Genomic DNA, 22,789 nt, shown 5'->3' with positions numbered 1-22,789 from the left:
TATTTGGCGACTGAATAAAGGAGCCATATACTAACAATCTAGGCTAGGTTTTCTGCCACAGCTCTGGTCACTTCACTGTCAGAGGACTGGAAATGCCTTTAAATTGCAGGACACTAAAAACCACACTCCAGAGGTGGAAACAAGGTTATTTCCCTTTCAAGCTCTGACTGTTTCTCAGAATTTCAGCTCTAACAGTTAATGACTTCACCCCTTCCTTCAAAAATCTATCCCCGTTCCCCCTAAAATAAAAACTGAGCTGAGAAGGCAGGTTATACAGTGCCCAAGCCCAAGAGACCAAAAGTAGCAGTACCACTTGTCTCTTAAGAACCCTCACGGTTTTTGTTTTTTTCTGGCCGCACCTCGCAGCTTGTGGGATTTTAGTTCCCCGATCAGGGATCGAACCCAGGCCCTTGGCATTGAGAACGTGGAGTCCTAACCACAGGACCACCTGGGAACTCCCAAGAACCCTCATGCTTTAGTTTTTGATGAATATTTGCTAAACTGTTTGGTAATATTTTCATTATGTAAAATGCCCCTTTGATTATTCTCTTTAACTAGGAGAAGGACAGAACACCACGTAACAATAACACAATGCTACTTCTACTGCCAGTGACCCAATCCAAGAACAATCTCCAGAACTCTTCAAAGAAGACAGGTTTTTTGTTTTGCACAATTTTATAAATCTCAAAATTATGAAGACCAAAAAGTTGGTGAAAAATGGTCCCTCTGACCCATGTGCAGCAATGCTGAGAAAGTATTAATCTTAGGCTATGAGGTATATGAGGACATCCATATCCTAAGAAATAAATCAGGAAGATTATCTGCCCCAGGAAATCCTCAAGAGTTTTATACTTCACTCTATGTCCTAGGAAATAAAAACTTTGGCATTACTGCCTCACTGTACACATCTCACACAAGGTCAAACATCATACCGGTTATTGGACTAACTTCCACACTATTTTAACTGTATTTTATTCTTTTAGTAAAAGAATATAGCAGACCTCTTCAGAGGTGATAAGAAAGGTCAACATCAGCAAGACACAGTAACCCTAACAAGCTTTGCTTCTCTCTTGGCAACACCTGATTCCAGAACCACAAGACTGCAAGATGAGCCTCTCAGGGCATTCTAGATTTCTGACTGGCTCTGAGGTCGGCCCACATAGTTCTCCCTACACCTCAAATTTTTTCCTTTACGGAGAGGCTTAAAAAAAAAAAAAAAAAAGTCAATATTAAGAAATCCACTTCTCTGAGAGAAAAATGCATCCACTTTACAAAAAGGCCATGAAAGGTTTACTGCATTCAGCTTTCTGATCAGTCGTGTATCAAATGAAGCCATAGCTATCTACTTTCTCAAAATCAACTTTTATTTCTCTTAAAGAGTCCAAAGAAATAAGAGTAGTCTTTCTCCTTCCTTCATTCTTTTAACTTCCACCAGGGAAAATCAATTTACTATTCTGTCAGGCCCCAATCTAGGTAAACAAAGGTTGAAGAATGGGGAACTTAAAATCACTGTCAAGAAAGCAACTCAAAGGAACCAATCAGTCAAGCAGAAGGGCAAGAAAAAGGACAGTGACACTGAACTCATTTTTACTGTTTCCAGACTATCAACCCCAACAGCCCCAGTAAAAGGAGCAATGATGCTATCTTACCAGTGCCACATAATCATATATGTCTATCTGGTCCTATCCTGGACCTTTAATCTAAGAATCTACAATTCAGGTGGAAAATAGAAAAGATTATTTAAATGTTAGACTTAAGCAGTTTTCAGGATAGTCCAAATGATCTCACCTCTCAAAACAGAAAATCCTGTGGCCAGCTCACCTCAAACCAAACCCAGGGTCTAACCAAGTGCCTGGGGGCACAGTACACACAGTCCATCACTATATGCTATAGTAGAAATCTGGAGTTATCAGGTGGGAAAAAGAGAAAATCTGGACACATGACTTTGCACAGAACAAGGGAAAAGCTTAGCCCTCTCCACGAATGGTAATAAGAGAGATGTCCTTTATGGACTGAAGCATAAGTCATATGATAACTAATTCTCCTAATTACTTGGTACTGCAGAAGGTAAACCCCCCCCCCCATGTCAACTAACAGGCTTCCCACAGGGACTTATCTTTAGGCTAGAATCACCAGTGAGGAACAAGCCCACCACACTCACTCTGCAAATCAGTCCCTACCCCCCCCCCCACAAACCCCACTCAGTTTAATCTTCCCCATTCTCCCCTCTTCTTCCACCTCTCGGAATCAACTTCATCACGTCACAAGCTCACTTACTCAAGTGCTCTGCAATACAGAAACTGTCATACTTAAGAATATATTTAATATTCGTATGTATATAAGAATATATATTAAGCAGGATCCCAAAAAGCCACTCTCTTGACACAAAAGATCCCAAGTCTTCCTGACAGCTCTCTACACCGAGGGAATTTGCATCACTTGTGTAGCCCTGCTGGTGGATGAGTGAGTTTGATTTTTCTATGACCTCTAGCTCAGGGGAAAAAAATCCAGACAGGGAGACAGAGATGCTTTGGAGGGGGGATTGGGATCAGGGAGTCAACTGCAGTGACTACTTCCAGTTGACAAATTAAGTTTACAAAAAAAAAAAAAAAGTCGAACGAAGGACTCTCAGACCACATGGTTGGCAGGATCCAAGCTTGCCCGAAGGCCTCAGAAAATGAAACCAAATCTGATTAAAATGGACATTTCAAAACAACGAGAGACGCAGCAGCAAACGCACAGCTGCCATTTCCCGGCCACTTCCTGCGGGAGGTTTGGGGGAGGGGCTGTTTGTGTACAGATGGAGGTGGAAGCTATCCCCCCCGCATCGCCCCCCGAAGGATGCAAATCTCCCACTCCAATAAATCCTACAAAGGATGACTGCTGTTGGCATTGCATTCCCCTGAAAATTGGGAACACCAGGAAAGAAAGGGATGATGCGGGATCATCTTTTCTGCCACGGAAATGGGGATCCCCTTAGTGAGGGATCCCCCTTGGAAAGGGCTCCCTCTTCATTCTTCCCTCCGGCCCCTAAGGCCGGCTCAAATCCGTACGCCTCAGCACCGGCCCTATCAACCCCCATCCCTGGAGTGGCGGATTCTCCCGGGACTCGGGGGCCCCAGGCCAAGCACAGCTCCACTCCAGCAAGGCCCTCTCCTGTTCGCCAAGCTCAAGAGAACGTGCACTCCACACCCCCACCCCGCCGAGCGGACACCCCGAGACCCCTGGAAACCCCTCTGACCTCCACTCACCGTTGCCAAAACGCCCCAATCCCCACAAACGGAGTGTTCAACCCGTCCAGGGAACCCCCTCACCTACCCTTCGCACTCGGGCAATCCCCACCCCATCTGAAGAGGTGGAGCCCCTCCCGGGGATTCCACCCCGAGTCCCCCACAGGAGTCATCTCCACCAGCCAGGCGGCTTCTCCGCCTCCTCCTCGCAGCCGCCGCCGTCGCCGGGAACCTCCACAGCTCCTCCCGCTGCCGCCCCCGCCGCCCCATCCCGATCTTCTGCAGACCGACCAGCCCCCTTCTCCTCCCACCCCCCAGTGCAGGAAGACCCCCGCCCGGGGCTGGGTTCTAACTGGAAATAAACTCGAGTTGGCGTCTCCTCCCCCCACCCCCCGGCAAGGCTCTAGGCGGCTCCAGAGCTTCGGTTCCCTGAGGGAAGCCTCGGATGAAAGCGGGGCTCCCTCCCGTCAGGCCCCCAGCCACAGACCCAACAGACCTGAGGCGGCGGCGTCCAGCCAGGCTCGGGGCTTGTCTCTCCCCGGGGGACGGGCGGTTCACATGGCCTCGCTCCGGGCGCCAGGAGGGGAGGGGAACGCGGGGGAGGGGGTCTGGGGTCCGGGAGGGGGGAGGGGGACGCGGCTCAACCGCGGGGCCCGAGCAGAGCCAACATGGCCGGCGGGGAGGAGTGAGCCGGAGCCGGAGGGGGCGGGGAAGCTGCGGCCGAGAGAGAGCCGCCCTCCGCGGCCTCCGCCGCCGGGTCCTAGCGCCGGCCATCCCGGCTCCCCGACCCGGATCTGGGTCCTAGCGCCGCAGTGTCTCCCTAGCCTACCGGGAAGCTCCCTCTGCACTGTGTCTCATTGTGGGCGGTAGTCCTGCATCACACTGAGCAAACTGAAAGGCGTGTCCTGATCCCAAGGTTAACCTAAAAGACTAAACCAAATTTCTAGGACCGAGGCATGTGCCACTCCCCTAAGATCATTTCGGGGGCAGTTATTTCCCAGGCTGGGTAGTGGAAAAGTGGAAGTGTAGAAGCAGAAAGGTAAGTCAGGAAAATTCAGTCCTGGTAAAGGGGTGGAAAAAGGCAAGCTCCTGCTGCTTCTGCTGCCCACTCACCTCTGTCCCGTGGGTGGCAGCCTGGTCCTGCCTGGATCACCACTTTCCCGGCGACATCCACAGGGCTCTGGGGGTCGGGAAGATTCCTGTGGGTAGGAAAAGGAAGCTTGGCTCAGAGACCAGACAGGGAAGGCCTGAGTCTAACCTAAACCTGGTCAGAGGGACAGGGGAGAAGCAGGAAAACTGACCAGCAAATGAGGTGCCCCAAATGTCCACCTATTCTATAGTTCCAGTATACTTTTTCTGATAGGGCTATATAACTAAGTGAAACCTTCTGAGAAGAGGAAAGAAAAATCTAGCAGAGGACTAGAGTTTAGCTATCACCTAAAACGTCTATTGCAGGGACCCAGAATGAAGAACAGTGTCATACATGATGTTAGAATTTAGAGAATTTCTAGTTCAACATTCTCTTGTTTGGTAGATGAAGCAATTATGGCCTGAAGAGGTTAACCGACTTGTTCAAGGTCAAACTGTGGATAAAATGTGACTAGAAACCAGGTTTCTTTTCCTTGCAACTCAACAGACTTTGCAGGCTTCAAGATAATTCCCATTCAATTCATTGCAATGCAGTTGTACAAACAGTTGCCTAACTGTGCAAAACTCAAGCTGAATATTCTGGAAGAGGAACAGACAGAGTGGGGATGATGAAACTCTGGCAGGTTGGGGGGTCAACAAATACTTTTTCCTTTGGGAGTCTGGGGAGGAAGGAGACCTGAAAACTGGGTGGGGCCAGAGTAAGGCAGGATCAAATACATTAGTGTAGATTGGATTTCCTTACTCCACAGGGGAGTGAGTTCTTCCTAAATTTGGGGGACAGACTTCACTCCCCACTGCAAATGGCTCAGAGAAGCTTAGAAGGAAGTGAGCTTCAGCAAAGCCTCAAAGTGTGTGGGCCAGAGAGAGAGGGGCTAAGAGGGTTGGGAGGGTTTCTGTCCCTTTCCTGAAAAAAGTAGATTGTCAGTGGGAAGGAGTAGACAGAAATCAAAATCCTTTTCTCCACCATGACTCAGTAACAGATTTATAGGGTCACCTAGTATAAAAAATAAGGACCCCCAACAGCCTAGTGATCTCAAGCCCCTGGGTAAATAGAGGCCACACTCAGGGTAGAGGGGGGTCCTTCTTTCTGGAGAAAGCAGGGATCCAGCAAATTTCTGCTAAGGAATGCTTCCCCCATTCCCAAAATAAAGACAGGTGAAGAAGAGAGCTCAGGGCATGGAACTGGCTTCCTAAAGGGCCGAGGAAGAGAGCTAGGTATCTCTTTTTTATTTTCCTTTTCCTCTTTCCTTTTCCAGGGCAGATGAGGGAGAATCTTCCTACCTCCCGCCCCCAATCATAGGGCTGGCCAGTCGGAGGCGGGCGGCAGGGGAGGAGCCTGGGCCAGTCAGACGGGTGTAGCCACGCCCCTTCCCCCACCACCACACACCCACACACACCCACCCGCTGGCTCCACTCGGCTCCGGAAGAGCCGGTTACTCCTGTGCCCCACTGACTGCTCCCACCCCTTCCGAGCCCCAGGCCTAGTCTCCAGGGCAACCCCTAGGACTATCCCGGCCAGGAGCGATTGGGAAAAGGGGTGTTGGATAGGAGAGGGCCACCTGGGATTAGAAAAGAAAGTGGGGCAGGATCCATTCTTTCCCATCTGGTGCGGAAAGACTACAATCACCTTCCTCCTTGAATGAGATCCCTCCTCATCCCATCTAATCAGAGGTCTTCCTTGCTCTTTGAGGAAGGATGAGGGTGGGGTGTCAATATGCCAACAGCTGGGTGTTTACTTCTTGCCAGAAGCCACCCCAAGCAGCAGCTGTGCTTCTCCCCCCCATCCAGATGACAGAGGGCAGACTGACCCTTTCTGTCCCCAAACATTCCTCAACCCCATCAGATGTGGCCAATCACCCACCCACCCCACCTCCCTTTAGGAAGCTACTAGAAAGAGGAAGGGGCAAATGGTCTTTTTTTCAGCAACTTGTGAGAAGGGTACCTAGGGAATACTCTGAACCTTTCACAAGCCAGGCCAGTGGGCGGGTAATAAAGAGAATGGGGAGGGAGAAATTAGCACCTGCTCCCCCTTTCTCACCCTCCCTGTGTTCCTGCTGCACCACCCTGACTGGGGTCAGCTGCCACAGTGCGTGGCTCCACGCAGAAGCCAGATGGCTGGGGCTGGGAGGGGGAAGAGACAGAAAGGGAGAGAGAGGGGATTCGTTTGCATCCCTCTACCTCTCCCTCTCCCTGTCCAGGTACTACTGGAATTCAACCCCAAACACCACTGCTGACCACCCTCTCCTCCCGCCAGCTCCCTCCCAGCCTGTGAAACATGACTCAGAAGAGTCTGAAGCAAATCCAGACACCCTGTCCCCTCGTTCTGGAGTGTGTTGTGTTGGGGTTAGCAGGGAATGAGAGCACAAGAAGGGAAGGGGCAGGGCTAGGGTCGCAGCTGGATTTGCAGGGAGGGGGAATTCCCCAGTGGAGGTGGGGTAATTATTAAAGACCTCCCTTGTGCTCACTGGCTGAAGGGTTCACAGTGTTAATAGGGTCTAGTAGGGAGATGGCCCTCAACCTTTTAACCATTCCAACTTGTCCCCCTTCCCTGTCCAGGTTAATGGAAAACAGTCTCCTCCCGCTCTGTATTTTGGGGAGGCCAGATTCTTCTATAACACATCAAAAGGACCACAACTCATCCCTCTTCTCTCCAAATTGGTATGTGTCCCCTCAGATTCAGCACAGTCCTTTTTTAAACTCCCCAACGAGCTTCTCCATGCTGGTCTCAGAAGAGGATGGAGAAAGACCTAATTTCCTTAGGACTCCCTTTGCATCTGAATAGAGAAGGCTGGGCTTCCCAGGCTTTCCCCACCACCCCACTGCCCTTAGAGACTTAGTCCAAGAACCTCATCCACCGTCCCCCAACAGCCCCTTAAGCCCAGAATCACAAGATTCTGGATGCGCCCTCCCCCATTCCCTGACTCTGGGACAGGAGCGTTCTTAGGCTGGACCGGCCCACCCCAAGTCCAAGAGGGTCGTTCCCACCTGGGCTGGTGCTGAGGTCGCACCCCCAAAGTCCGGGAGAGATGGAGTGGGGTGAGGGCTACAGAAAAGCTTTAGATGGGAGTTAGTTGAACTTGAAGGGCTAAACGGAGCAGGGCCTGAAAGTGACTCTAGTCTATGATAGCCCCCAACCCCCCTTACTACGGGTAAGGAGAGTAGTTGGGGTGGCGGTTGTTCCCCCTCCCACTGGAGGTTAGGATGGCGTGGGAAAGCGATGGTTCCAAAGGGGAGGAGGAGAAACCCGGACCGCGGGAGATTTTTCTGGCGAGGAAGGAGCGGGGGAGGGGGAGATCCTGGGTCCGGAACAGGAGGGGTACCCGGGAGAGGTTGGCCGAGAGGCGTGAGAAGCCTCCGGATTCCGGTCGCAGAGGACAGGGGAGAAATGGACGAGTAGATAGTGCGGGGGAGAGAGGAAGGGCAGCTCCCGCAGGGGGAGGGTCAGATCCCGAGTCCAGGGCAGCGGGGATCCCGGGGCAGGGGACCGCAGGGGCGGTCCGCCCGGGGGCTCTGGGACCAGACGTGGGTTCCGGGCCTCACCTGGAGCAGGGCCGGGCGGCGGCGGCGGCGCAGGTGGCCGAGCCGGGCGGCGGCGGCGCCTCCTCCCCCAGCCCTGGCCGGCGGCGGCGGTGGCGGGGGGGTGGCTGGGGTGGGGAGGTAGCACTTAAAGGGACAGGAGCTACTGGGGTAGGGACGAGCGCTCGGGTAGGGCTGTCGCGAAGAATCCGCTGAGGGAGGGGGAAACGGGTGGCGTCTCCTAGGGGCCCGAACCAGGAAGGATCCCAGATGGAGGAAGAGAACAGATCCCAGGAAAAAGAGACAGAAACTTCTGCGGTCAAGTGGGGGATGGTGATGGGTCCGAACTGGAGGACCTGGGAGAGCTCCACCCGCTCTCCGGAGGCACCGGCAAAGATCTCTTCACAAAGGAGGGCCAGGAAGGCAGTGAGAGTCGCAAGGACTCCGGAGGAATGGAGGTGTCGGAGAGGGAACTCAAGGCCGAGCGTGCTGGGGGGTAACACACAGCGGCCCTACTAAATGAACAGGTTCCCTGTGTTTCAGCTCCTCAGGGGCTCAAGCCCTACAGCCGTGGAGAGACGCAGCCTCCTTCCCCCAGCACGACCCAAGTTTAAAAACTTCTGCAATCAGGAAGCCAGGAGGGCAAAGACGTCCTAGGCCTTTCAACCTCAGTCCTGCCTCTCTCTGTCTTCTCAGTGACTGAAGCATGGGGATCGCCAGTAGCAGCCCTAGTGAGGCTGGTGTGGGGCCGTGAGAATCGGCTTTCTTCTAGTTCAGTTCTCCCCCAGCCGCCACCACCCTTGCGGCAACCTCTGGGGCAACAGGAAGCAGCTGCTCAGTGCAGCCCCCCACCTGGTGGTGGGTCAGGGTCAGGGAGGGAAGAGGGCAGGGACTTGAAAGGCTGGGGAGAAAACAGGGGGAGAAGCACCTTAAAAATCATCCAGTGCGACCAAAAGTGGGCTTTACTTTTGTGGGGGTAAAGCCAGCAGTGAGTGCTGTGAAATATTTCTTGAATCTCAGCAGCTTAAGTGGGAGGCGCAAGGGGCTGAGGCGGGGGTGGTGAGGTGGGGAAAGCCCCAACCTAAGGTACACTCTTAGGCTCTTCCCCAGAGCTGGAGCTGGCCAGTGCTCATGACCCCTTGGTCGGCAGCCTCACCAGCTGAGCCCCTGTGCCCCTATAGTCTGGTTTCCCCTCCTTCACCCCCCAAAAGAGCAAAGGTTAGGCCCCACCCCTGCTGAGTCAGCCAGGGAGGGAGGTAGGCATCCCTCAGGCCTTCCCGGGGGGCTGGTCCTCATACTTACCCATGTCGGGCTGGCAGGGCTCCAGGGCTGGGACCACCCAGCTCCTCACTGTCCTTGGTTCCCCCTTCACGTGCAGGCTGGTGTTAGATCCTCCCAAACTGTGAGGTGGGAACTAGCACGAATCAAAAAGCCAATGTATGCTTCCTGCGAACCACAGCCTGAACTGCTGTAGGGTGATGTCCCTGTGTGACAGACTAGGGTGGGGAGGGAGGAGGGAAGGGCGTGGCTTTCTCTGGGTGGAGAGGGAGGAGGCGGTGAGGACAGGGCAGAACCAGGAGAAATATGGAGGAAGGTTAGATCTGTGTTGACACCCCAGTGGCGTGGTACAAGAAGAGAGCGGTGAAGGGGGAAGGAAATAAATAGTTGCAGCTAGTGAGAGGGAGAAGGTTCTCGATGAATGCTAAGAGACATAAATGTATGGGGGGAAGGGTGGAGGTATGATAGAAACAACCTTTAGGTTCACAGTTCCTAGGTCTGCATCTGGATAACATGGGAAAACAGAGCAGAAAGGGCGGACCCATACCCTGGGGGCTTCTGCACCAGCTTCTTACCCACTCCAGAGTAAGGACCTAGAGGATGTGCCCCCAACCCCCATAACTCAGCATTTCCCCAAATCCAGGCTTTTCTAGGAGCAAACTACTGGACACAGGCAGCTCAGGGGCTCCACCTAACGTCCAAATCATGACACAGGAGAGACGTGCCAAGGACGTCAGAGGCAGATGGGGGAAACTCAGAGGCCCCTACTCCACCCCTGGCACCTCTCCCAAGGCTCCTCCCCAGCCTTCAGCCCCCAAGGGCCTCTGAATTGGGATCTGTTTGTCCTGCCCTGCTTCTACCCGACTTGAATGCCTCGGGGTGGAGCTTATAGATTCAGGCTCCTCCTTAGGACAAAAGCCCCAGCTGGTTTGTAAACAGTCATTAGCAAAGAACCACATCCCAGCAAATGGCCTTCATGGATTTCAAAATGGTGAGATCAGAGTTCTTGCAGAGCCTCCAGTCCTACCACCACCAGAGGGCAGTAGGAGATGGGTCTGGGCCCAGAAAAGAATGTTTAAGGGGCATCAAATCCAACCCTGCGCTTGTTTGAAAAGGTGGGTGTACTTTTGAGTAATCCTTGCAATCCTGCATGTTTTGGTGGGCTAAGATGAAGGGAAAATTGTCTAATTCCATTATTTAGTTCAGAAACCCAAGCCCAACACCACTGAAAATTACTATTCTCCTGTAAGATTCTTTCCCCAATTTTCTTAAGGGATTTTAGCAGACCTCAGAATAGGCCCCATGGTACTTTATATTCTGCATTGCCTCAAGGAATCACAAACATACTAGTCTTGCCCAAAATATAAGTTAGGAGGCAGTAGTTAGGAACACCTTCTGAAAAAAAGGAAGGTAGAAGATAGAAAAGAGGGCTGTTTTGACTCAATTTTAATCCTTCAGAACATGTTATCATTTCCAAAAAATTTCATTCACTGATTAACCCCTGCCTTCTCTTAGAATAGCAGTTATTTCTAAACGCAACCCATTTTTCCCAAAATGCTCTTCTAAAAAGTCCTTTGGCTTTTTAAAAAGCAGAAATGCACTATATACAAGAGGCAAAAAATCAACTTCCTTTGAACAATGACATAAAAGGGCAAAAGATGAGGCCCTACTATTAAGATCACATCATCCCCAGGAAACCCATTCACAAGACTCACAGCTGTTCATCAATCCAAGACAATGGCTTTTCTTTTTTGATGACCCCATTTCAAATATATATGGCCTACTTTGTGCTGTTTCTTGTGTGTGGTTATTCTAAAATTACTATTAAAAACGTCAGTGTTGGCTGTGTTGTCAAGACCAAGAAAAACAGACAGATGCTGAGAGATGTACTTTTTATTGGAAACCTTAAATACTCTTCAGACAGAACACTATGTCTTCAATCAAGGCTCTCAGGAATGTGGCCTACAGAGAAAACTGCAATTTCTGGATTAGGAGCAAGGAGACGGACAGCACGGAGGATGAGTGCTTAGTTTGCCAAAAAGACCCTCTCAGGAGTGCTCTTCAGCCAGCTTATCAGCTTTTGCCACAGCTTCTTCAATGGGTCCCACCATATAGAAGGCCTGTTCTGGGAGATGGTCATATTCACCTACATGGAAAAAAATCCAACTGGTGAGAAGTGAAGGATATTATCAACTTTCTGCAGTGGGTACATACCTCACCACTTGAGGCCACCAGTCAGAATGTGGTGAAATCGTGTCATCTTAGGTATCTTTTCTTAAACTTCCCTCACAAATCCAATTTACAAGACATGACGCTACAGTACAGCTTAAGAACAAATGGTCCATAGTCATATAACCTGGGTTCAAATTCTTGCTACTTTGGCTGTATGATATTGGGACTGGTTATTTTAAACTTTCCATGCTTCAAGTTTCCTAATTTGTAAAACAGGATAATAATGCCTTCCTTATAAGGATGTTGTAATTCACTTAGAAGAGTAGCTAGCATGAAAGCACTCAGTAAGTCTAAGTCTTACTCTCAGACATTGAGTATTTCCAAAGAAAACTGATGGGAAATAACTTACTTTTATATAAAAATTATGTAATTAGGCACAATATACTTATATATTGCTTGATGGTTCCTGGAATGGGAACACAGCACAGCAAGCATTCAAGGGATTGCAGTTTCTTTGCCATTTTATGTTCAGCCTTATACTTGAAATCTCACCTGCCAAAATCTGCTGGAATCCTTTGATGGTCTCCTTCAGGGGTACCAGTTTCCCCATATGACCGGTAAAGACCTCAGCCACCTGGAATGGCTGAGACAAGAAACGCTGTATTTTCCGTGCACGGGACACAGTTAATTTGTCTTCCTCAGAAAGTTCATCCATACCCAGGATGGCAATGATGTCCTGGAGGGATTTGTAGTCCTATGAGAAAACAAGATTAAGAGAGGCCTAGTAAACATTTACATTCCTCTAATTTGGACAAAAACCTAAGGATTAACACAACTTTATATTCACACTGAGCTCTCCATACAGCATTTTAGCACTTTACTGCACTTCTTAACTGAAACAAATTAGTTACTTGGGGGTCATGAGAGCCCTCAGCTAAGATCAGTGTCTTGTTTCCCTTACTCCGAGTCTATTAGGTGGTGTTAGAAAATATTGGATTCCAAACGTGGAGTACCTGGAAACTCAAGAGACCTCATTAACACTCACTAGGAACTGCTGGTCTCATCTTTTCTTGCTCTAAAGCAAATCACAAATCACCAGGAGAGATACGGTCCTAATACAGTCCCCAAATTCCCTCTACGACTTTATGGCCACTGATCTCACCTGCAGTACTCACCTGTAGGATCTTTTGTACCCCACGGGCAACATCATAATGCTCATTGCCAACAATGTTGGGATCCATGATGCGAGAGGTGGAGTCCAGAGGATCCACAGCTGGATAGATGCCCAGCTCAGCAATAGCACGGGACAGCACAGTGGTAGCATCCAAATGGGCAAAGGTAGTGGCAGGGGCAGGGTCAGTCAAGTCATCAGCAGGCACGTAGATAGCCTAAAGTCAAGAACCCATGAAGAGCAGCAGGAAGCCAAGTAATTCTACTTAAGCCATCCCCTTTTCTGACCTCTCCTCATTATGTCACTCTTATCTTCTCAGCATTCAAGAGCCCACCTCAAAAAATGTGGACTCTTATCACCCCTAATAGTGGCTGAGTAAGCTTATAGATTATCTAGTCCCTCCAAGACATGATGAAAGAATTTTCATTGTTATTCCTTTTGTTCTTCATCCTACTTTTTAACTCTATTGTAGTGATACCCACTTTAATAGTAAAAAACAAAAACCCTTGCACTGTTATACTAATTCATCAGGAAAATGAACCATGAAAGTTAATAAAATTTAGACAAACTTCTAGATAATTTTTACTATATACCATCTACATACATTTGAAAATTTGTAGTAGTTAGTGTAGTCCATATTCAACGCTCAGTTTCCATGCAGCTTCACACTCCCCTTCAGGATGGAAACCACTACTTTGTGATCTACATTTACATGTACACCTTCAATTAGTTTAGATGAGTGGTTTCTTAATCTTTTAGGGTCTTTAACATGCACACGCAGAATTTTACACATTATTTCAGGGAGCTCAGGTACCTACTTAAAAGCCTTTTGAGATATAAGTAACTAGATTTTGTACCTTTCTGTACATGCCTTTAAACAAATTAGACTTTCATCCATTTAACTGTTCTCACCTGTACAGAGGTGATAGATCCCTTTTTGGTGGTAGTGATTCTTTCCTGCATGGTACCCATGTCAGTGGCCAGGGTAGGCTGATAACCCACAGCAGAAGGGATTCTGCCCAATAAAGCAGACACCTTAAAAAAAAAAAAATCTTTAGCCTTATCTGCATCATTCCATAGAAAGGTCAAATGAACCAGGTTCTCTCAAGCCTTCTCTCTTACCTCTGAGCCAGCCTGGGTGAAGCGAAAGATGTTATCAATAAACAGTAATACATCTTGACCTTCTTGGTCTCTGAAGTATTCAGCTACAGTCAGTCCAGTCAGAGCTACCCGGGCCCGAGCACCAGGCGGTTCATTCATTTGACCGTACACCAGCGCTACCTGCAGTAATCATACAAATTCAGAAATTGTGGCAGAGGAGTGGGAAAGCCATATACCCAAGGTCCCCAAATCAGAGAAACTACCAAAAAACCCTCCTTAGATGTCTATGTTTTTGTTCACAATTTTCCCTTTTAGAGATGTAGTTCAAAACAACATGAAAGGTAATTTCTTATAATTACTGAGGCAATATTCTTACAGTAGAAAGGAAATAAATTGTAAGTAAGTGAAAGGCACAAAATAGGGTAATCTGAGATATAAGAACCACCTTCAACTCCCCCCAAAGTTAGCTTTCAAATGATGGGTCTATGTACCAAAAACAAAGACTAGAAATATCAAAGAAGAAAACAAAATGTACATTAGTGTATTAGAAGCTGGGGGAAAAACACTGACAAATTTCATTTGTAGGTCCTGGGACAATAAAATGAAAATATAGAACATGGCTTCACCTAGCAATGCAGTCAACTGCAGCAGTTTCCTGGCACTACTTTGTGGACATCAATCAGCTCAGTGCTCACCTTGGAGGTGGCATCTTTTAAGTTGATAACACCAGACTCAATCATTTCATGGTATAAGTCATTGCCCTCACGAGTCCTCTCACCAACACCAGCAAACACAGAGTAACCACCATGGGCTTTGGCAACGTTGTTGATTAACTCCATGATCAGTACTGTCTTGCCAACTCCAGCACCACCAAAGAGCCCTAGGAGAGGTTGAGAAAAAAAGAATAAGAGTTTTGTTTCCAAATAAGCAAACTTCAAAAAAAAATTTTGTTTGTTTCTTTCCATCTTTTCCCTTCTCAGAAATGGCATCTGGCATCAGCAAACTCAGAAGAACGAAAGTCAGAAGCTACTCATCAGTGAGGGATAGATCTCAGTACCCACTTTTAACACGGTAGGATTTTTTCCCACACATTAGGTTTGTAAAATATCTACCCACCACTAACATACCAATTTTGCCACCCTTGGCATAGGGAGCCAGCAGATCCACAACCTTGATACCGGTAACCAGAATTTCCTGCTCAACACTCATCTCCATGAATTCAGGAGCCTCAGCATGAATAGCAGCAAATCTGTAAAGGTAGAAGATCAGTGTCTATTCTTATTAAACAGTTCCTCTCAATTCTCAAGCCTAACTCTTTACTCATAATCTCATCTCTTAAGTAACATTCTAGACAAAACTGTCACCCACCATCAAGCCCAAATATTCTGCAATAAAGGGGATTTCATCACCTCAGGAAGCAATAATCCCATTCCCTGACAACCTTAACTGTCATAAGGTTTTCCTTTTACAGAGCCCTAACTTAACAGCACTTCTTCACATACCAACAAGAAATACAAAGGCCACTGGTATTAAAATGAACTGAAATAATCAACTTGGGCCCTAAGTAGCAATTTGATTTTTTCTCTCTTTTTTTTACCATCAGAACTTCTGCATCATTAATTTTCTTCAGAAGAAGCTGCATTGTGTGGTTTTAATAAATGAATATATTGGTACTTTAAGTATTCTCTGCAAGAAAATTCTGCTATAGTAGAGGCTGTCACCTTAATGTATAAAACTGCTAGGAAAAACAGTTCCTTTCTGTGTAGATGCAACAAGAGGGGGATACTTACTGTTTGGTTTTTATGGGACCTCTCTCATCAATAGGTTCTCCAATGACGTTCATGATTCTACCCAAGGTCTCAGGGCCAACAGGAATTTTGATTGGTGCACCAGAATCCAGGACTTTCTGGCCTCTAACCAAGCCTTCTGTACCATCCATGGCAATGGTTCTTACTGTGCTCTCACCTGTCAGATAAGGCATTGCAGGGTTATACAGCACATACTGGCTTCATGATATTTAATGAAGTGTAACTGGCATTGAACACCTAAGTCAACCAAGACTCCTTCTCAGTACGTAAATGTGGCTTCAGCAAACTCAGAAGAACGAAAGTCATTTTGATAAAATCATCATAGAAGGAAAACAGCTTAGTTTTGGGGGATATTTCGGTCAAACAAGATCTTTACTATTCCTAACACATTCTACTTACCCAAATGCTGGGCCACCTCCAAAACCAGCCTGGTCTCCCTGCCTTGCACTTCCAGGGCATTTAGGATGGGTGGCAGTCCCTCATCAAATTGGACGTCCACCACTGCACCAATGACCGCCACGATGCGCCCAGTGGCGGTGCCTGCCTTTGGCGACGGAGATGGTTGAGCGGCATAGTCTCTGGCTAACAGACAAAAAAGATATGGAAGAAGCTGGGGTTAGGACAGTTAAAGGTCATCGGAAACCCCGACATAACTCGCAAGTACTGGTGAATACAGCCCAGGCCCGACCTCCTTCCGCTTGCACGGAAGGCGGGTCCAGAGGGAGGGCCGCACTGGAAGCGGAGAAAGAGCCTGCACCATCTTCCCATCCTCCAGCACAAAACCCCATTATTCGAGGGCTCGGTGCCCCCATTCCACGGGAAGGTCAATGCACCTGCCCACACTTTTCCGTCACACAACGCCCCCTTCCAAAATGAGACGGAATTAGATCGGTCCTGTTCTTGTTTTCCCGCCGTTAGAGGGCAGGGCGCTGGCCCTGGCGTCCTTCTAGCACCACAGATCCCTTAGGCCCAAGCGACTATCGGCCCCAGGCTCAAGGTCATGGGACGGCAGAAACGAACCCAGCCCCTAAAGCACGGCACTTACCAGGATGCAGCGCTGCCGGAGCGGCCCGCAGTAAGAGCTGGACTTGAGGTAGCGGCGCTGAAGGGCTGAGTCCCCGAAAGGCCCCAGAGGCCGTGGAAGCGACCACACGACCCACGAGTCCCAACATGGCGGAGCCCGGGTGGCGACTGAGCCCTGCAGCCGTCTAGCCTCCAACTCCCCACAGTTGGGGGGCGAGGCCTACCCTGCAGTAGGCATGGCCACTGGATGATCTTGCTGCTCATCACTCTCAGCGCTGCTCCTATAGGCTAATAACCTCTCATCTTCTCAACCATTGGCCAAAATTGGTGCTAATCTGAATTTCTTTTTTTTTATTGGACAGTGTCTGGTTAGGTGCAACCCTCAGAGCCTCGAAACATAATTGGACAACAGGGATGTCAATTGGAGAGAGTACTTGGCGGAACTGCGTTTAGGAAAGGGACCGAGTTCCTGTGGGGGAAGCCCTTTGGCTGTAACTGGCTGTCCTTGAGCTCTCTCCTTAGATAGGACCTTGAGCTAGGTGACAGTCTCAAGGGCGGGGTTAGGGAAGTGGTGGTGTCGTGAAGCACCACTGACTGACCTTGTCTGTTAGGATCCCTCTCTAGGGGCAAACGGTTTTTCTAATTAGCGAGATTGGAAGCTTTCAGATAACTCAGGTCAGGAATCCAGACAGAATTAAAGCTACAAAGAAACTCATGTAACCAGTCGTTTAACAAATGTGTGCTAGGCATTGAGGAGGCAAAGATAAGTAAGACTTAGGACCTCTTTTAATGAAAGACAGATGAGTAAAAAATGCAATCAAGTGTGATGGGTCCTGGTTAGTATAGGGTAAAATGTATGGAGGAAGAAGGAGGGGATAAATTTGGGTCATCTAGAAATGTAGGAGGAATTGTCTCTAGGTGGAGGAGCCTGATAGATTGGTCGCAAAACATCAGTAGAATTCCTAGGGTAAAGTAGGAAGGAAGAATATTCCAAGCACACATTTGCATTAAACAGCATGTTCCTTTTGTGGAACTGTAGGTGAGGAAGGTCAGAGGTGAGGAAGGAAAAAAAGATAGTAAAGAGATGAGTATAGAGAGAAGCCAGAACCAGTTCTCAGGGTCTTGGATGGGAGCGGAGGCTGGGCAGTGGTAGGTGTGTGGTCCTTGAGCATGAAAAATGGTAAAATAAACAGGACATCCTTTTCTGTAGTATTGACTTTATTCAAGGTATTTGGGGGCAGGGTGGGGGAGACCCTTAATCTATTAGAACAAACATGGCTAAATGGAGTAGTTCAGCATGAAGCTAGTTCCCCAGACTTTCTCTGGCCAGCACACATTAGTTCTCATTTTTATGCGTGATAGTGAAAGTTTCCTATTTGACAGCAAGAACTATCAGAGAATTTAAAGGAGAAAGCAGGAATAGAAGAGAATGTTAAATTTCAAGTGTCTTTGGTAATCTTGCCTAGTAAGAGGGAAAGAACCCAAGAAAACAGCAACATGTATGGGGCAGGTAGAAAAAAATAAACTATGTAAGGAAGCAGCAGAGGAATAAGGAAAAGACCAAAGAACATAGTATAAGCATCAAAAATAGAGAATGTTAAAGAGAAAGTGGTCAATAGTATAAATCACATAACCATTCTATAAAATAAGGGCTGTAAAGAACTGGGTTTGGCAACTAGGAATTCATTCCATGGTAATGTGGGGTCAAAGGTACTTTCAATGGATGCAGGATATACATTTTTGTTTTGCAATTTGTGCTCTTCCCATTATGCTGGGCAGCATCCCAGTTAATAGGGACCTATATATTTCACTTGCCTCCCTCGACTATTAGAGTTGAGGTTTCTATAGATAGGATAAGATACTTAAAAGAGTATTGCTCCTGGAGCCATATTGTGTTTTTTTTAATTTTAAAAAATATTTATTTTGCTGTGCTGGGCCTTAGTTGCAGCACGCGGGAGTTTTTTGGTTACAGAATGAGGGATTTACAGCATGTGAACTCTTAGTTGTGGCACGTGGGATCTAGTTCCCTGACCAGGGATCAAACCCAGGCCCCCTGCATTGGTATCACAGAGCCTTAGCCACTGGACCACCAGGGAAGTCCCAGACTGGGTTTAAAATCTTGTTTTTGCCACTTACTAAACTCACTAAGTTTAAAATCTCTGTATATCACTTTCCTCATTATGAGATAATCTCATAAGGGCGTCTCAAAAATTAAGTAGATTACAATGTGAGAAGAAGCATTTAGAACAATGTCTGGCATCTGGCACATAGTTAGCACTGTCTTTGTGTTGGCTAGTATTTTTACTTACTATTGACACAGTGTTAAGATCCTTTGGTTTTGTATCACCAATTTTGGTCGTGGCCAAAATTTTATTAACCGTTAAACATTTAAACTGACAATCGAAGTTTCAAAGTGAAGATTTCGACCTAAATTTCCAGGTTAACTGAGGCTCATCACTTTTTGAAATGTATTTACACATTTGTCTTTTTAGCAGATTATCAGGAAATTTAACTGTTCTTTGGGCAGCTGGGTTATAATTAAATCTTTGTACCAAAATGCAACGCTAAATGCTTTCAATGTTACCGAGGCATATTTCTCCACTATGCTCAACTTTGTAAATTGATTTTTCTAACTTCTTTGCTGTCAGTTTGGCCCCAGCAACCTCAAGTCCTCTTCTGAAATCAGATAACCTGCTAAATTTATAAGTAATACTGTCTAAAATAAAAGTAAATAAACTTGATTAGCTTGGTTTGAGATAGGCCTTAACAACAGTACTTCTGAATAATGTCATCTATTTTAGAGTTCTGACATGTTTTGGTCCTACTTTGTATTTCTTGATTCCCAGATAGTATTTCATGTAAAATACAAGTTACTTTCCATGGGACAACAGAGACCACAAAGACCTAATCTGGTTTCTTACCTGAAGTTAATTCCAAATGACTGACCCCACAATTCATGGCTGAAAACCTTATGAATTTTATCTTAAGGTGAAGATGGCATTTTCCAACCTTCTTTTGGCTGCGCCACATGGCTTGCAGGATCGTAGTTCCCCGACCAGGGATTAAACCCTCGGCAGTGAAAGCAGAGTCCTAACCACTGGACCGCCAGGGAATTCCCTACCAATTTTACTGCCATCCATAATGGTCATGTTCCACATTCTTTCACTACTCTGCGAAATAGTAAAATGTCTTTGTCTCTACCGTATTTCTTGACAATCATCTTGAGTGATTTCAAATTCCAGGAAAATAATCCAATCAATACCCTAGCTTCAGAGTTCTTTCATCTCTTCAATTCCAACTAGCTTAGCACTGACATTTCATGTAAGTATCCTACTCAAGTTCTACCTCAAAATTTCAATATTCTCTTGTCAAACCACTTTTTTTTTTAACACAAGTAATACATGAACAAATTCTAAGTATACAGGATTAGAATAAATCCTTTCACAACCCAAATCTCATTCCCAGAAATAACCACTAAAAACGTTTTGCACACATCCATTACTTTCTATCCATTCCATGTACATAAAACATGTGCACTTTCCAATTTTTAGAAACTTCAGTGGAAGCACACTACAGAAAGCTTAAGTTTTCTAATCTTTATGTTTTGGAGAACTTTCTGTGTCAGTACATTTAACTTTATTGACTGCAGCTACACCTCATGCCATAAAAATGTGTAATAACTTATTTTACTCCATTAATGGTTATTTGGATTGTTTCAAATGGCTATTACATGCAGTACTGAATGAAAAAAAGGATATCTTGTAAACATCTGAGTACACCATCTACTACTACCTTTAGATTCCTAGAAATAAAATGCTGGCATAAAATTATGTTCGTTTAATTTATTTTTGGGCCATGCCACAAGTCTTGTGGGATGTGGGGTTTAGTTCCCCAACCAGGGATCTATCCCGGGCCCTATGCAGTTAAAGTTCAGAATCCTAACCACAGGACCGCCAGGGAATTTCCTAAAATTATATTCATTTAAATGAGATTCTGCCAAATGCCTTCTAAAACATTTTGCTAATTTCCCAGGTTCCCAGAATCCTTGCCGAAACTTTTTTTTAAAAATGTGCCTAAAAGTTTAAAAAAAAGGGCCTAATACTAAATGTATGAAATTACTTTATTGACTCAAGTTGCATTTCCCTAATTTCTAAGACAATACTTTGTCATTTTTATTTCTTCAGTGAATTACCTATCTCTACCTTTTGCCCATTCTTTTCTATTGACTTGTCATGATTAGTGCTCTTCAAATGCTTTGTTCAATGTTGTAAATATTTTATTCAAGTATATCACTTACTTTTTAACCTAAGTTACCTTTTGATGTCTTTTTTTTTTTTGGCCACACCACGCGGCTTGTGGGATCTTAGTTCCCCGACCAGGTAATGAACCTGGGCCCTAAGCAGTGAGCATGCGGAGTCCTAGCCACTTGGCCAGCCAGGGAACTCCTGACCCATGTTACTTTTAATATTAGATTTTCTTTTTAAACTTTCCTTCGTAGCTTTTACATTCTGTATCATTCTTGGAGGATTTCCCCCTATCATTAATAAGAATTTGAATTTTTTTTTCAGTGAGTGGGCCAGGAACCACCAGCATCAGAATCACCTAGCTCTGCTTTATCTATGGTAATCACTAGCTATACGGGATTAAATTTAGTATAAAATTAAATATTCAGTTTTCAGTCACACTAGCCACATTCCAGATCCCTAACAGCTCTATGCAGCTGGCAGCTACTTTATCAGACAATGGAGAGGTACAGAACATTGCATCACAAAAAGTCACATTGGATGGAGCTGATACCTCAGCAGGACTAATTCAGAATCTGCCTTTTAGATCTAAAAGAGAAGATGTCAAACTTCAGCACACATCAGAATCACCTAGAGGGCTTAAGGCAGATCACTGGACTCTACTGTCTCATTTCTCATTTAGTAGGTCTGTGCGGGTGCCCGAAATTTATGTATCTAACAAGTTCCTAGGGGAGACTCATGCTGGTAGCCGGGATCATACTTCAATCGTTGTCAAGTATCAGTTAAATTGCAAATTCCTGGGCCCCACATCACCTACTATACGAAAGCCCATCTGAGGGCTGGGACTGATGAATCCACATAGTCCCATGATTTTGATTGTCCGAGAACCACCAAGGTCTAGTTCTACGGAAAAAACTAGAGCTATGAGGCTAATTAGTTGTGAGAACAACAACAAAAAAAAAACCAATGGTTGAGGGAGGGAGGTATACTCCTCATGGAGGGTGTTAACTGTATTGGAAGCAGCTTTACAGCTATCACCCCTAAACTTGTGATGAGATACAGCCACAGGCATGTGGTGCTAAGGAGAGTATGGAAGTCAAGGTCACTGGATCTGAGGCTAAGAAATTTAAGCTAGAGTTCTGGATAAGTTCTTCACGTAAACAATGAAGTTATCCAGGCTGACACTATAACTTGTAAGCAAATATTTGGTTTCCAGTTTAGAAAACATTTAAGTGTTCAGAGCAAAGCATGACAGGCAGTATATATACAAGTTATCATCAAATCCTATTTGACATATCTCTGGAATCTCTCTCCAGTTCTCAATGCCAGAGCCTAAATTTACCCTTTTACATTTCACCGTTTCAATTACTGCACTAACTTGTTTCCTTACGTCCAGGCCCACCTGCAATACATTACCCATGCAAAATGTAGTAATAAGTATGTACTGAGTGTTCAACATACCAGGTGCTGTCATCAGGCTGGAGATTTAGTTATACATCTTTCACTCTCCTAGTAGAGGAAACTACCAACTAATAATCAAGTGTGGTTAATGTTTCAGTTAAGTCCACAGGCCTTACAAGCCTACCAGGATAAAATAAATAATTTAGGAGCTAAGAGTAGGCCTTAGACAAGGTACCTGCCTCCCCTCTTCCAAGCCTTTATGTTCTCAAGGTTGGTATAATGCTGGGTGAGCCACGCAGAACAGCATTTGATGTTAGAATACGAGTGAAGTTCATTATCACTCATTTCTTGTCAAAAGAATTCTTGCTAAATAGAAAAAACAAAAACTTGCACAAAACTGAATGGGTAAATAAAACCTTCATGCTACTTGTAACAACTAATCACCTTGCCCTCTTCCTTGGAGGTAATTTAACAGTTCAGGAAGTTGAATATAGCATCTTTATCACCACATGTCAAAATAGACAAACTGTAAGAATAGATGCTGTCTCTCACTCAAACTTAAAAACTCACCAAATGATCCTCTCCCCAGTGACTCTCTTTAAAGCAAAAGTAATTACAGTTTAGATTTTCGATACAAGGCCAAATAAATAGTTCTCCTTCAGTTTTGGCCTGTCAATTCACCTTTTGGCATGAAGT

General features: G+C 46.2%; 2 protein-coding genes and 2 non-coding genes across 7 annotated transcripts in view; all 4 read right to left on the bottom strand.

Annotated features, from left to right (window-relative positions):
• The window catches only part of BAZ2A (bromodomain adjacent to zinc finger domain 2A), a 34,204-nt gene extending 24,839 nt beyond the window's left edge, over window positions 1-9,365 (bottom strand). For 2 of the 4 annotated variants that reach the window (XM_030866593.2, XM_030866596.2), the window contains exons 1-2: window positions 9,198-9,365; window positions 4,344-4,429 (exon numbers count right to left, since the gene is read on the bottom strand). The gene's annotated coding sequence lies outside the window, so the exon portion shown is untranslated. Of the gene's footprint in view, window positions 1-3,726; window positions 3,882-4,343; window positions 4,430-7,919; window positions 7,993-9,197 lie in introns of those variants that run through there. The other 2 variants (XM_060306919.2, XM_030866594.2) reach the window with 2 other exon arrangements.
• A 1,686-nt stretch (window positions 9,366-11,051) lies between these two features.
• ATP5F1B (ATP synthase F1 subunit beta) lies at window positions 11,052-16,638 on the bottom strand. The gene is made up of 10 exons (XM_030866603.2): window positions 16,471-16,638; window positions 15,825-16,007; window positions 15,408-15,582; window positions 14,745-14,866; window positions 14,313-14,497; window positions 13,639-13,797; window positions 13,429-13,551; window positions 12,521-12,733; window positions 11,898-12,099; window positions 11,052-11,319 (listed from the first exon to the last, which is right to left on the bottom strand). The coding sequence occupies exons 1-10, from the start codon at window positions 16,595-16,597 to the stop codon at window positions 11,222-11,224; spliced, it is 1,587 nt and encodes a 528-aa protein (XP_030722463.1). The 5' UTR covers window positions 16,598-16,638; the 3' UTR covers window positions 11,052-11,221.
• LOC115858789 (small nucleolar RNA SNORD59) lies at window positions 14,589-14,659 on the bottom strand. Its single transcript, XR_004041793.1, has one exon. It is a non-coding gene; the product is annotated as a small nucleolar RNA SNORD59 (small nucleolar RNA).
• Window positions 15,680-15,754, bottom strand: LOC115858788 (small nucleolar RNA SNORD59). The gene has a single exon (XR_004041792.1). It is a non-coding gene; the product is annotated as a small nucleolar RNA SNORD59 (small nucleolar RNA).
• Window positions 16,639-22,789: the final 6,151 nt, after the last annotated feature.

The sequence above is a fragment of the Globicephala melas genome, chromosome 10 (genome assembly GCF_963455315.2).
Source record: "Globicephala melas chromosome 10, mGloMel1.2, whole genome shotgun sequence".
NCBI classification, from domain to species: domain Eukaryota; kingdom Metazoa; phylum Chordata; class Mammalia; order Artiodactyla; family Delphinidae; genus Globicephala; species Globicephala melas.
Note: the sequence above shows the minus strand (reverse complement) of the source record. Positions and strands in the feature narration are given on the sequence as shown.

Coding starts and splice junctions, on each gene's coding strand:
- ATP5F1B (XM_030866603.2), bottom strand. CDS start 16,597: ATGTTGGGACTCGTGGGTCGTGTGGTCGCTTCCACGGCCTCTGGGGCC. Junction 16,008..16,470: donor TCCGGCAGCGCTGCATCCTG/GTAAGTGCCGTG, acceptor TTTGTCTGTTAG/CCAGAGACTATGCCGCTCAA. Junction 13,798..14,312: donor TAAAAGATGCCACCTCCAAG/GTGAGCACTGAG, acceptor TGATTACTGCAG/GTAGCGCTGGTGTACGGTCA.